This window comes from Microcaecilia unicolor, chromosome 1 (assembly GCF_901765095.1).
Source record: "Microcaecilia unicolor chromosome 1, aMicUni1.1, whole genome shotgun sequence".
In the NCBI taxonomy this organism is placed as follows: Eukaryota; Metazoa; Chordata; class Amphibia; order Gymnophiona; family Siphonopidae; genus Microcaecilia; species Microcaecilia unicolor.
This window is the reverse complement of record NC_044031.1, coordinates 272,745,281-272,757,430: the sequence shown is the minus strand read 5'-3', so window position 1 is coordinate 272,757,430 and position 12,150 is coordinate 272,745,281. Positions and strand designations below refer to the sequence as shown.

General features: G+C 48.6%; 1 protein-coding gene across 4 annotated transcripts in view; it reads right to left on the bottom strand.

The window, feature by feature from the left end:
* Window positions 1-12,150, bottom strand: part of ACAD11 (acyl-CoA dehydrogenase family member 11) — a 305,211-nt gene that overhangs the window by 217,700 nt on the left and 75,361 nt on the right. For all 4 annotated transcript variants that reach the window (XR_003942519.1, XR_003942520.1, XM_030206676.1 and 1 more), the window contains exon 10: window positions 11,673-11,750. Coding sequence is in view for 2 of the 4 variants with exons in the window: in XM_030206676.1 (XP_030062536.1) it covers window positions 11,673-11,750 (78 nt within the window). In the remaining 2 variants the exon portion in view is untranslated. The remainder of the gene's footprint in view (window positions 1-11,672; window positions 11,751-12,150) is intronic.

Genomic DNA, 12,150 nt, shown 5'->3' with positions numbered 1-12,150 from the left:
AACAGCTGTGATGTATTCTTGTATGCTTAAAACTGTACATCTTAGAAGATTCGATACATTTAAAAGTGAAAAACAAAAGCTAAACTCTATGTATGCAGGTCAGTGTTTTAGTCTGCAACTTCAAAGGCATTTCCTGTTCAGAGTCAGAATGTAATTTTCAGTCATTTACTCTGCACAGCTCAAAGTACACTCCAGCTCACATAGCATGTGTACTTTCAGCCAGGAGAAAATGAGGTGAACCTTAAGCATTGTGCCCCCTCCATTACTTTTTATGTCGCTAACCCATCCCTGAAATTTTGATAATTAAAATCATAACTTCAGCACTTCCAGAATGATTCTATAAAAACAGATAATTAAACATCATAATTTCAAATCTTAAAAACTTTGTTTCACAAAATGAATGCAATATCCAAACGTCATTTACCCTGATAATGTTTATGTTTATTGGTATTTGATAAAACCACCCTTATTGTAAATGCAAACCAGAGCAATGTACAATACAAAATGCTAAAAGAAGTATGAAAAAAGAAACCCTTTTTAAAATAGGACAGTAAACATTCAAAACCAGATACACACATACTAAGGGAAGAAGGGGAAAGGGAGTCTACTGGTAACAAATGACTCTCTTAAAACTAAAATAAAGCCTATCACCTGATTGCAAATCATCATAAAAAGGGGAAACAATCATCCATTATAAACCAATGTAAAAAAGTAGGTTTTCAGGCCAATTTTAATGCTGGAAATAGAGGATTTTGTCCTAAGTGAAGGAGGGAGGTTATTCCATAAGTGAGGAGCCAGGAAGTAAAACACAGTCTTCCTGATGGATTCTAATTGTGCACGAAAGGGGCTTGGCAGAACAAGTCTGAAGTAGGGAATGGTTAGTTTAGCCAAGTAATCTGGAAGGCCTGTAAGGAGAGATTTGAAAGTAAGAAGCAAAACTTTGTAAACTCTTAATTCAACCTGAAACCAGTAGAGCTTTTTGAGAAGGGGAGTAACATGGTCTCTTCATTTAGCTTTAAATAATACCCAAGCCACGGTGTTCTGAAGGGTTTGTAATCTTTTTAAGTCAGATTTGGTAACACCTGCATAAACTATATTACAGTAATCCTGTGTCCAGCTTCTCCCCTCTCTTCCTCATCAATGTGTCTCTCTCCTCTCCAACCCAACCCAACCCAGCTTTTCTGTCATCTCTTCCAGCATCTGACTCATTAGAATGCCCTCTTTCCCTTTCTCCTTCTCGCTGTGGGTTCAATATTTGACTCCCTCTACCTGGGAAAAATACCCAGACAACAAAGGTAGAAAAAATATTATTTAATACATTTTAAAGATTGAGGTGTGCCCGTTTTGGGAAATGTGTATATTTTCTGTGTTTGTATTTTGTAGAGTACAGGAGAAAATGTATTTCTCGTGTACCAATATTGCACTGCTTATAGAGTCCAGCTTTATTGGATGGGGGGGTGGGGGGTGTCACCATTTCAGTTTTTGTGTATGTTTTTTGTGGTCCCCTTATTTTCTAACAGGTGAGGATCTATCCTTGTTCTGTATGAGCGACTAAGTTGAAGGTCTGTGCTAGCACGTCTGTGTAGGAATCTGTAACGGTACAGCTTGCTCTAGTTTCCCAGTAGTAGGTATATTGTTGGGCAACCTGTGGTCTACCATTAAATTTTGTGCAATGCGTGCAACATTTGAGACCATGGGAAGTATATACAGAAAAGGGCCAGCACAAAAGTCATTAACCAGAGTTTTGGTGATTTTAGCCACTCAAGAAGTTTGATGCCATCATTTTGGAAGTATGTGTTTCTGAATGTGCCTAGACCAATGGTTCTTAACCAAGGAAGTGTGTCGTAGACCAGCAGCATGCATGGTTCTGGGATAGTATCTCAGTATAAACCTTGCACCTCCAGTTCTGTGTATCCTACTTAAAACTCACCACAGAAAACAATATTCACCAATATACCTCCTATCCCATCAAGTCTGATGGAGTGGAGGAGTGGCCTAATGGTTAGTGCAGCAAGCTTTGATCCTGGCAACTTGGGTAGGATTCCCACTGCAGCTCCTTGTGACTTTGGGTAAGTCACTTAACCCTCCACTGCCTCAGGTACAAAAACTTAGGGGTCCTTTTACTAAGATGCACTGAAAAATGGTTGTGGTAGTGTAGGCATGGGTTTTGTGCATGCGCCGATCCATCTTTCAGTGCACCTGTATAAAAGGCCTTTTTAAAATTTTTGCCAAAAATGGATGTGTGGCAAAATCAAAATTGCCGCATGTCCATTTTGGGTCTGTGACCTTACCACCAGCTATTGACCTAGCTCTAAAGTTTCACGCAGTAACCGGGCGGTAATGACCTACGCACGTTAAATGCCACTTGGCGCGTGTCCGAAAATAAAATTTATTTTTCAGCTGAGAGTATTGGACGTGCACCAAAAATAAAAATACCGCCAAGAGCCATGCGGTAGCCAGGCAGTAACTCCATTTTGGCGCTTAGACACTTACACGGCTTAGTAAAAGAGCCCCTTAGATTAAGAACCCTCTATAGACAGAGAAAGTACCTGCATGTAATGTGTACTAGCACTGTGTGTGTCTAGTAGCGCTATAGAAATGATTAGTAGTAGTAGTTCTCTGCACTTTGGCAGAGTACACGAGCACTCCTGCTGCTGGTGTTCCTAGAATCGTGGCAGAAGATTAGAGCGCTGGTCTACTGCTGAAGCACAGCAGAGGGTCAGTTCCAGAGCTCCACTCTTCAGTCACGATCCTGACAACACTAGCAGCAGGAGTATGAGTACTTCTGTATTCAGCTGAGACAATGGCAGTGATAGGCGCACTCCTGAAGTCTTCTCCATAAAGTAGAAAGCAGCACAGTGACACAGAGGCCACAGGGTCCATACAAATGCTGCATGTTGAATCCATTTCCACCCCTTCTGAGTTCGGACACAACTTCCTGTTGGTGTGGATATCAGAACTGCAGTGCACATGAGGTCCAAGAAGACCCTGCACTGCTTTTCCCTTGAAGCATATCATATGTGTATTTATTTAAACAAATTATTGTCTAGATCTTGTGATAAACACAGGACTGCCCTACCCTGAGGAGGCCGCCAGAGGGTGCGCTCCTGCGGAAAAGATTGAAAAATGCCATGTTATAGTCCCTAGAGGGAGTGCCAATGGGACATCAGGGTAATGAACTGAAGGGGCCAGTAGAGGGAGCTGCAGCCAAGGCCTGAACATGGGGACCAGGGAGGACCCGTAGCAGAGGATTCCCATTTAAGAGAAGAGGCACACACAGGAGACGGCTCTGGACTCTTCCAGAACTAAAAAGAGGGGCCCAGAAGGGGTGTGGCGGGCTATTAGCAGCTCTATATAAACAGCACCTCCAGAGGAGCTAAAGGAGAGGAGATAAAGGAGAGGAGATGGGGATCTGGAATGGATGGAGCCTGAAACAGCAAGCGAAGGGACAGACCTGCTGGAGGAGACCCCCTGGAAGCTGAGACAGAAGGTTCCTTCTAAAACCCGGAAGGTACTTCCCTGGCTATGGATATGGTAGTAATAGAACTGAGTATCATTTGAAGTTGACTAACAGCTGTGGGGTGGAGGACAGGACTGTAAAATTAAAGTGAGTGATGAAAGTCCTGTCCAGGGGAGAAGGCTGTTTTAAACTGAGACACAGGTCTCCCAAATAAGTGGGCTCAGTGGAGAAGAAACAAGTGGAATGCTTTGGTGGAAAGAAGTGGTTCCCCACAAGACTGGAGCAGGGAGCTAATAAAATGGATTTGCATCTGGTGTATCTAATTTGCATATTTGTGAAAGCTAAGAAACCAGGGTTATATTCCCAAGAAAGGTGACAGGGGGCCCATCAGGGGTACCAGAAATGTGACCGGTTACCAGAGGATATAGCAGGGAAGGATTCCCAGAATTGGTGATTAATGAGGAATGGTCACCCTGCCACTGATGACTCTTCCTATCCTACCCTCAAAAACAGGAATTCCACGTCAACAAGGGAAAGACTGGCAAATCCTTCAGCGGCACCAACTACAGAGCGGCTCCTTGCCTCTATGCAGGAAATGGGGATGGGCAGAGCAGAAGATGGATGAAACGTGAACTGGGGGAAACAGAAAAAAAATGGATGGAACTTTGATGGGGAACAGCAGAAGATGACAAGGGCTCAGGGAATGGGGGAGACTACAAAAGAAGAATGTGACTCAGGATTTGGTGACTGAGTGGGGAGAGGGAGAAACAGAGCAGGGAAATAGGTATGGGAGAGAATGAGTGCAAATTTCTAAGTGACAGTGAGGACCTGTCAATTGGTAGGTACAGTGGGGTGTTAGATGGGTTGGACATATGAGTGAAAGTGTAAGATGGAACGGAGACGAAGAGGAAGAAGGGTGGGAAGAGGATGAAACATGGCATGAATAATCTGAAGGATAAGAGGCAATGAAATTGAGTGAATCTCTTAGTGATGTGTACGATGGGTTACAACTATCAGGGATGGTAAAATTATGTATAATCATACCTGATAATTTTCTTTCCATTAATCATAGCTGATCAATCCATAGACTGGTGGGTTGTGTCCATCTACCAGCAGGTGGAGATAGAGAGCAAACTTTTGCCTCCCTATATGTGGTCATGTGCTGCCGGAAACTCCTCAGTATGTCGATATCAAAGCTCCATCCGCAGGACTCAGCACTTAGAGAATTACACCCACGAAGGGACACTCTGCCCAGCTCACCACCGCCGAAACGGGGGAGGGGAATTAACCCAGCTCATCCCCACACAACTGGGGGAGGGGAATCCGTCCAGCTCATCCCCGCGGAGCGGGGGAGGGACACCACACCCGCCGATGCGGGGGGATCTGGCTTATCCTGCAACCGCAACCGCGGGAGGAGCTGACTGACCCTAACACCGCCGAAGCGGGAGGGGTACAAAGCTGCCCTACAGCCGCACGAAGCGGGAGGGAGTGCCGGCAGAATTTATGTCTCAATCCAGCCCCGTAAAACGGAGGGGAGAGGAATGCAGCAGCTCACTGTAACACAAACTCGTCCCAACTCTTGAAGAATCCAAGTGAAAGAAGAACTTGAACACGAAGTCCTCCTGAAGTAACTGAAGGCTAAACTTGAACCCAAAATTCAACCAGAATATAAACAGTACAGATATCTGGGAGGGGCTATGGATTGATCAGCTATGATTAATGGAAAGAAAATTATCAGGTATGATTATACATAATTTTACCTTCCATATCATCAAGCTGATCAATCCATAGACTGGTGGGATGTACCGAAGCAGTACTCACCCAGGGCGGGACATAGAAATCCCTGACCTCAACACTGAAGCTCCAAACCGGGCCTCCGCCCGTGCAGCCACAGTCAAACGGTAATGCTTGGAGAATGTATGAGCCGAAGCCCCCGTTGCCGCCTTGCATATCTCTTCCAAGGAGACGGATCCGGCCTCTGCCATCGAGGCCGCCTGAGCTCTCGTGGAGTGAGCCTTCAGCTGGATAGGCGGCACCTTCCCCGCGGCCACATAAGCCGCTGCAATGGCTTCCTTGACCCATCTTGCCACTGTAGGCTTAGCAGCCTGCAGACCCTTACGAGGACCTGCAAACAGGACAAACAGATGATCCGATTTCCGGAAATCATTGGTCACTTCCAAGTATCTGATGATGACTCGTCTCACATCCAGATATTCAAGAGCGGAGTACTCCCCTGGGTAGTCCTCCCTACGAAAGGAAGGGAGACAGAGCTGCTGATTCACCTGGAAGCGAGAAACAATCTTGGGCAGGAAGGAAGGCACTGTGCGAATAGTCACTCCTGCCTCAGTGAACTGCAGAAAAGGCTCTCGACATGAGAGCGCCTGGAGCTCGGAAACTCTTCTGGCTGAAGTGATAGCCACCAAAAAGACTGCTTTCAACGTCAGGTCTTTCAGAGATGCCCTCGACAAGGGTTCAAAAGGCGGCTTCTGCAATGCTCTTAGCACCAGGTTGAGATTCCACGCAGGCACCACTGAGTGCAGAGGAGGGCGCAGGTGATTAACTCCCTTGAGAAAGCGCACCACATCTGGCTGCGAAGCCAGGGAAGCACCCTTCAGGCGGCCCCTGAAGCAAGCCAGAGCCGCTACCTGGACTTTAAGGGAACTGAGCGACAGGCCTTTCTCCAGACCTTCTTGCAGGAACGCCAACACTGAAGAAATTGGAGCAGTGAAGGGAGAAAGTGAGCCTGCTTCACACCATGCTGCAAAGATACGCCAAACCCTGGCGTAAGCAGTAGAAGTAGAGCGCTTCCTCGCTCTCAGCATAGTGGCGATGACCTTGTCTGAGAAGCCCTTCTTCCTCAGACGCTGCCGCTCAATAGCCAGGCCGTAAGACCAAAGGGAGAGGGATCCTCCATCACCACGGGACCCTGATGTAACAGGCCCTGCTCCACTGACAGCCGCAGAGGATCGTCGACTGAGAGCCTGATCAAGTCCAGGGACGTCTGGGCCAATCCGGACCCACCAGGATTACCCTGCCGGGATGCTTTGCCACCCGGTCTAGCACCCTGCCCAACATGGGCCAGGGCGGGAACACATAGAGGAGCTCTTGTGTCGGCCACTGTTGGAGAAGAGCATCTACTCCCAGGGATCGAGGGTCCCGTCCTCTGCTGAAAAAGCGCGGCACTTGGCAATTGGCCGATGACGCCATCAGATCTAGGCTCGGCTGGCCCCAGCGCTTCGTGATGTCCAAGAACGCCTGAGCAGATAGTTGCCACTCTCCGGACTCCAAGGTATGGCGACTGAGAAAGTCCGCCTTGACATTCATGACTCCGGCAATGTGGGCCGCTGAAAGCTGCTCCAGGTTCGCTTCCGCCCACTGGCAAAGACTCATAGCCTCCTTGGCTAGAGGGGCGCTCTTGGTACCTCCCTGGCGGTTGATATAGGCCACAGCCGTGGCATTGTCCGACAGGACCCGTACAGGCTACAACACCAGTACCGGGATGAACTCCAATAACACCAACCGAATGGCTCTGAGTTCCAGGAGGTTGATAGACCACTTGCCTCTGCAGGAGACTAGAGCCCCTGCGCTGTCCTTCCCAAGCAGTGGGCTCCCCAGCCCATCAAAGAGGCGTCTGTCGTGACGACAATCCACTCCGGGGTCACCAGAGGCAATCCTGCAGACAACTTGTCTGTCTGCGTCCACCAGCTCAGCGCCTTGCGCACTGCTGGGTCCACGGGAAGGCGCACAGCATAATCCTCCGACATCGGAGTCCAGCGCAGCAGCAGAGATAGCTGTAGTGGTCTCATATGAGCCCTGGCCCAGGGCACTACTTCCATCGTGGCCGTCATAGAGCCCAACAGCTGCACGTAGTCCCAAGCCCGAATAGGAGAGGCTACTAGGAACTAGTCCACCTGAGCCTGAAGCTTGACAATCCGATTGTCTGGCAGGAACACTCTGCCCACTTGGGTGTCGAATCGAACTCCCAGATACTCCAGGGACTGAGTCGGGCGCAGCTGGCTCTTCTTCCAGTTGATGATCCATCCCAGGGAGCTCACAAGAGCAACTACCCGGTCCACAGCTTTGCCGCACTCTGCATAAGAGGGGGCTCAGATCAACCAGTCGTCCAGATAAGGATGGACTTGTACTCCTTCCTTTAGCAGGAAGGCCGCTATGACCCCCATTACTTTGGAAAAGGTCCGCGGAGCAGTAGCCAACCCGAAAGGGAGGGCTCTGAACTGGAAGTGTCGTCTCAGGACTGTAAAACGCAGAAAGCGTTGGAGAGGAGGCCAGATGGGAATATGCAGGTACGCTTCCTTGATGTCCAAGGAAGCCAAGAACTCTCCTGCCTTCACTGCCGCTATAACAGAGCGGAGAGTCTCCATGCGAAAGTGCCTCACTTTCCAGGCCCGATTGACCCCTTTGAGGTCGAGGATAGGCCGGACAGAACCTCCTTTCTTTGGAACCACAAAGTAAATGGAGTAACGTCCCTTGCCAATCTGATTTTTTGGCACCGGAACGACCGCACCCAGGCGGATCAGGTTGTCCAAGGTCTGCTGCACTGCCACAGCTTGACCGGAGACTTGCAGGGAGAGAGTACAAACCCGTCTCTTAAGGGTTGGCAGAACTCTAGCTTGTAGCCGTCTCTGATGACTTCCAGCACCCACGCGTCTGAAGTTATAGTGGTCCACTCGCCCAGAAACGAGGACAGCCGTCCTCCAATCTGCACTGGGGCGTGGACCAAGGCCCCGTCATTGGGTACGAGACCCTGGGGGAGGACCGGAGGGAGCACCTCCGGGACGGCGGTCTCTGCGAAAGGAATGCTGCTTGGGGGAGAAATTCCTCTTGAAGGAAGAGGGGGCAGAGGAACCCGACTTGCCCGGGCGGTACCGACGGGCTTCCTGCAACCGTCCTCTGGAGGTACCGGGACGAGTACTAGCCCGCGCCCTGACCTCTGGTAATTTCTTGCCCTTAGACGTGCCGAGATCGGTCACGATTTTGTCCAGCTCGACCCCAAAGAGCAGCTTGCCTTTAAAAGGCAATCTAGCCAGGCGGGATTTAGAGGCGTGGTCAGCAGACCAATGTTTCAGCCAAAGCCACCGCCGCGCAGAGACTGTCTGAGCCATGCCTTTAGCTGAGGCTCTCAAGACATCATACAGCAAGTCTGCCAAATAGGCTAAGCCCGATTCCAGGGCCGGCCAATCAGCCCTCAAGGAAAGATCCGAGGGGGAAGCCCGCTGCACCATAGTCAGGCACGCCCTGGCCACATAGGAGCCGCAAACTGAGGCCTGCAAACTTAAAGCAGCTGCCTCAAAGGACGACCTTAAGGCCGCCTCCAATCTTCTGTCTTGGGCGTCCTTTAGGGCCGTGCCACCTTCCACCGGCAACGCCGTTTTCTTAGTCACCGCAGTGATTAAAGAATCCACGGTAGGCCACAGATAGGCCTCACGTTCACTCACAGCCAAAGGATAGAGGCGGGACATAGCCCTAGCCACTTTAAGGCTCGTTTCCGGGACATCCCATTGAGCCGCAATTAAGGTGTGCATGGCATCATGCACGTGGAAGGATCTAGGCGGGCGCTTCGTCCCCAGCATAATGGCAGAGCCAACAGGGGCTGAGGGAGAGACGTCCTCCGGAGAGGAAATCTTCAAAGTGTCCATGGCCTGTAACAACAGGTTGGGCAAATCCTCTGGGCTAAAAAGCCGCGCTGCAGAGGGGTCATCCGCTCCATCCGAGCGGGGATCTATCTCCTCCAAGGAATCCGCAAAGGACCGTTGGGAGACCTCAGACACGCTGCCCTCATCTACATCGGAGGAGACAAAGTCCTCCAAGGCCTGGAAATCAACCCGAGGGCGTTTACCTCTGGGAACCTCAACCTCTTTATCAGAAGAGGGAGCAGGGGCAGCGTTTTGCATGAGGAAAGCCTGATGCAGCAGCAAAACAAACTCGGGGGAGAAACCCCCCAGACTGTGCACTTCCGCAGCCTGGGCAACAGCCCTAGACGCACTCTCAACCGGCGCTCGCAATAGCGGGGGAGAGACATGCTGCGCATCCAAAATGGCGTCCGGCGCGAAACTCCGCGAAGGAGCCGCGCGGGAAGAACGGCGCTTAACTTTAGCCGCTTTGTGCCGTCGCCCTAATTAAGGGCGTTCATGGCATTAATGTCTCCAACCTCAAGGGCGGCCCACGAAGAAGCCGTCCGAGCCGCGTGGCCGGCCAAGATGGCGGAGGCGAGGAGCGGGGGATGGGCGTTTATGGCGGGAAAAAACCGCCACGCCGGAGGAACGACCGGGACATTCATCGGTCACTAAACTGTCACCCATCAAGGGCGAATCAGGTTGTAAAACCCCCGCATCCCCTCTAGAAGCGCTCCAGCGATCCGGGGAGCGACCCTTTGCGCCCTCGCCCTCCGACGCCATATGCCACGAGGAGAAGAATCGGGGAACCCCCTGCCCGCTATAAAAAGGTAAAATTACCTGCTTGCCGCTCCGAGCTGTAACGAACTGGTGTCCCAGTGAGTAGCTGCAATGAACGTTTAAAGAAACGTCGAATTAAACGCCTTTAAAGACGTTTAAAATTTTTTTTTTTTTTTTTAAACGGAGCCAGCGGGAGGGGGGAGAAAAGGAGGGACCTGGCACCACCAGGTTTGCACTTGCTCAAAAGAGCCCTCAACCCCAGGCCTCAACAAAACCTAAGGATTAGGCTTGGAGGCCTAGCCAGAGCTGCTGCTGTGTGTGACCACCACCTGCTGAGATAGAGAACATACTGAGGAGTTTCCGGCAGCACATGACCACATATAGGGAGGCAAAAGTTTGCTCTCTATCTCCACCTGCTGGTAGATGGACACAACCCACCAGTCTATGGATTGATCAGCTTGATGATATGGAAGAGACTATTGCAAACTGGAGTGCCGCAAGGATCTCCCTTGTCAGCAGTCTTGTTTAATTTATATTTGGTTCTGTTATGTAAGCTGTTGAAGACTTTTAGTATTTCATATCACATTTATTCAGATGGTATACAATTCATGCTTCCTGTAGATGTGTCTATTCTAGTTACAATTTCCCCAACTGAATGTTATCTTTAGGGCATTTCTATTTGTATGAGGGAGAATACATTTCTTCTACTGAATATTTCTAAGGCTGAATTGTTGTTGGTGACACAAGGTTCCATTCCGGATATGCCCTCTGAGATTCTCTTATTGGGTACCAATGTTAAGGTTTCCAGTCAGATGTATAACCTTGGTGTTGGGGTTGTGCTAGAGAGAAAAGAATGTGGGGCTGCAAGGAGAAAGGAGAAATGGACAGGGTTTGGCAGCATGGAAAGAGGCGAGTGGGTGGCGGGTAATAGAGGGGAGAAAGATGCGGTGGGCAGAGTGATGGAGGTTGAGGGCATAATAAGGGAAGAATGAAGGAATGGGGCAAAATGGACAGTGTATGGTGAGGTCAGGATAGGAAGAGAGAGGGTATGGCAACAGGAGGAAAGAGGGTAGTGAGGACTGAGAGGATGGGGAAAGACAGGTTAAGGGGATAGTAGGAGAAAGGAGTCTGGGGTAAAGGGATAAAAGATGAGTGGGGGGGAAACACAAAAGGTAGGTACCTGCTGAGTACAGTTTGCAGAAGAAAAGAGTATTAAGAATAGGTATAGGTAGAAGACTTATACTGGGGCCACTGGGTTTTTGATCCCCTCTTGTTGTTTCTGTGTGGGTGGAAGGTGTTGTACTGGGGCTGCTGAGCCCTTCTTATTGTTTTCTTGGAGTGGGAGGTGTTGTTTTGGGTTGCCAAGCCCTTTATGAATCCACTACTGTAAATGTCACCGCATGCCAATGCTGCTATCTAAGGCTCAGTGGAGTACCAGAGCATCATAATGAGGACCATGACTACCTTTGAGAAATTACCAGATTACAAAAAAACTAGTTTTTTTATTTTATAATGTCCGCTTTTAATGAAACTATGTAGTTGTTTGCTAAATTTTAATACATACACATCTATTCACAAAGGTGTTATTAACATGCATTATTCATGAGTATGGTCCATTAAATGTTATGAGGCCTCTGGCAAGCAACATACATTCTTGCTTATATATATTTAATGCCTCTGTCAATAGGGATTGAAATCATTCACAGGAGATTATTTTAGATTTTAGACATTTGAGTACACCACAAACTATATTTTAAAAATGTTTACATTTTTTAAAAATCAGTTTCACATTACAGTACCTTAAGTTTGTCAATAATCAAAGGTTTCTTCCATCTCAGTTGTGAACTCTCATATTTGGCATAATACTCTATTACCTCCTTTAAAATATTAACAAAATAAAGGCATTAGTAAGGCATGTGGGATGGAGCAGACCATGACTGACCAAAGCATCAAAGAATACAAATCATGAGAAATGTGTACAAAGTTTTCAATTTATTTATTCACAAAAATATTACTCATTTAAACACTTCCCCCAGGAGTTTACAATAAAAATACATGTTAAATTTAAACACACAGGAACATGTAACATCTCAAGAGCACTCACCTCATACTGTCAACATCCCCTTTCATGCCACACAATAACTTAGCAACCACTGTCAAACCCACTTAAAAATTTAGCAATGCTAAATCTCCTTTCCTCAAATCATCCAGCAAACCATTCCCCAAGTGTGACCACCCCCCTCCCCTGACACACACAAAGAAAAAGTGTCCTGAAAC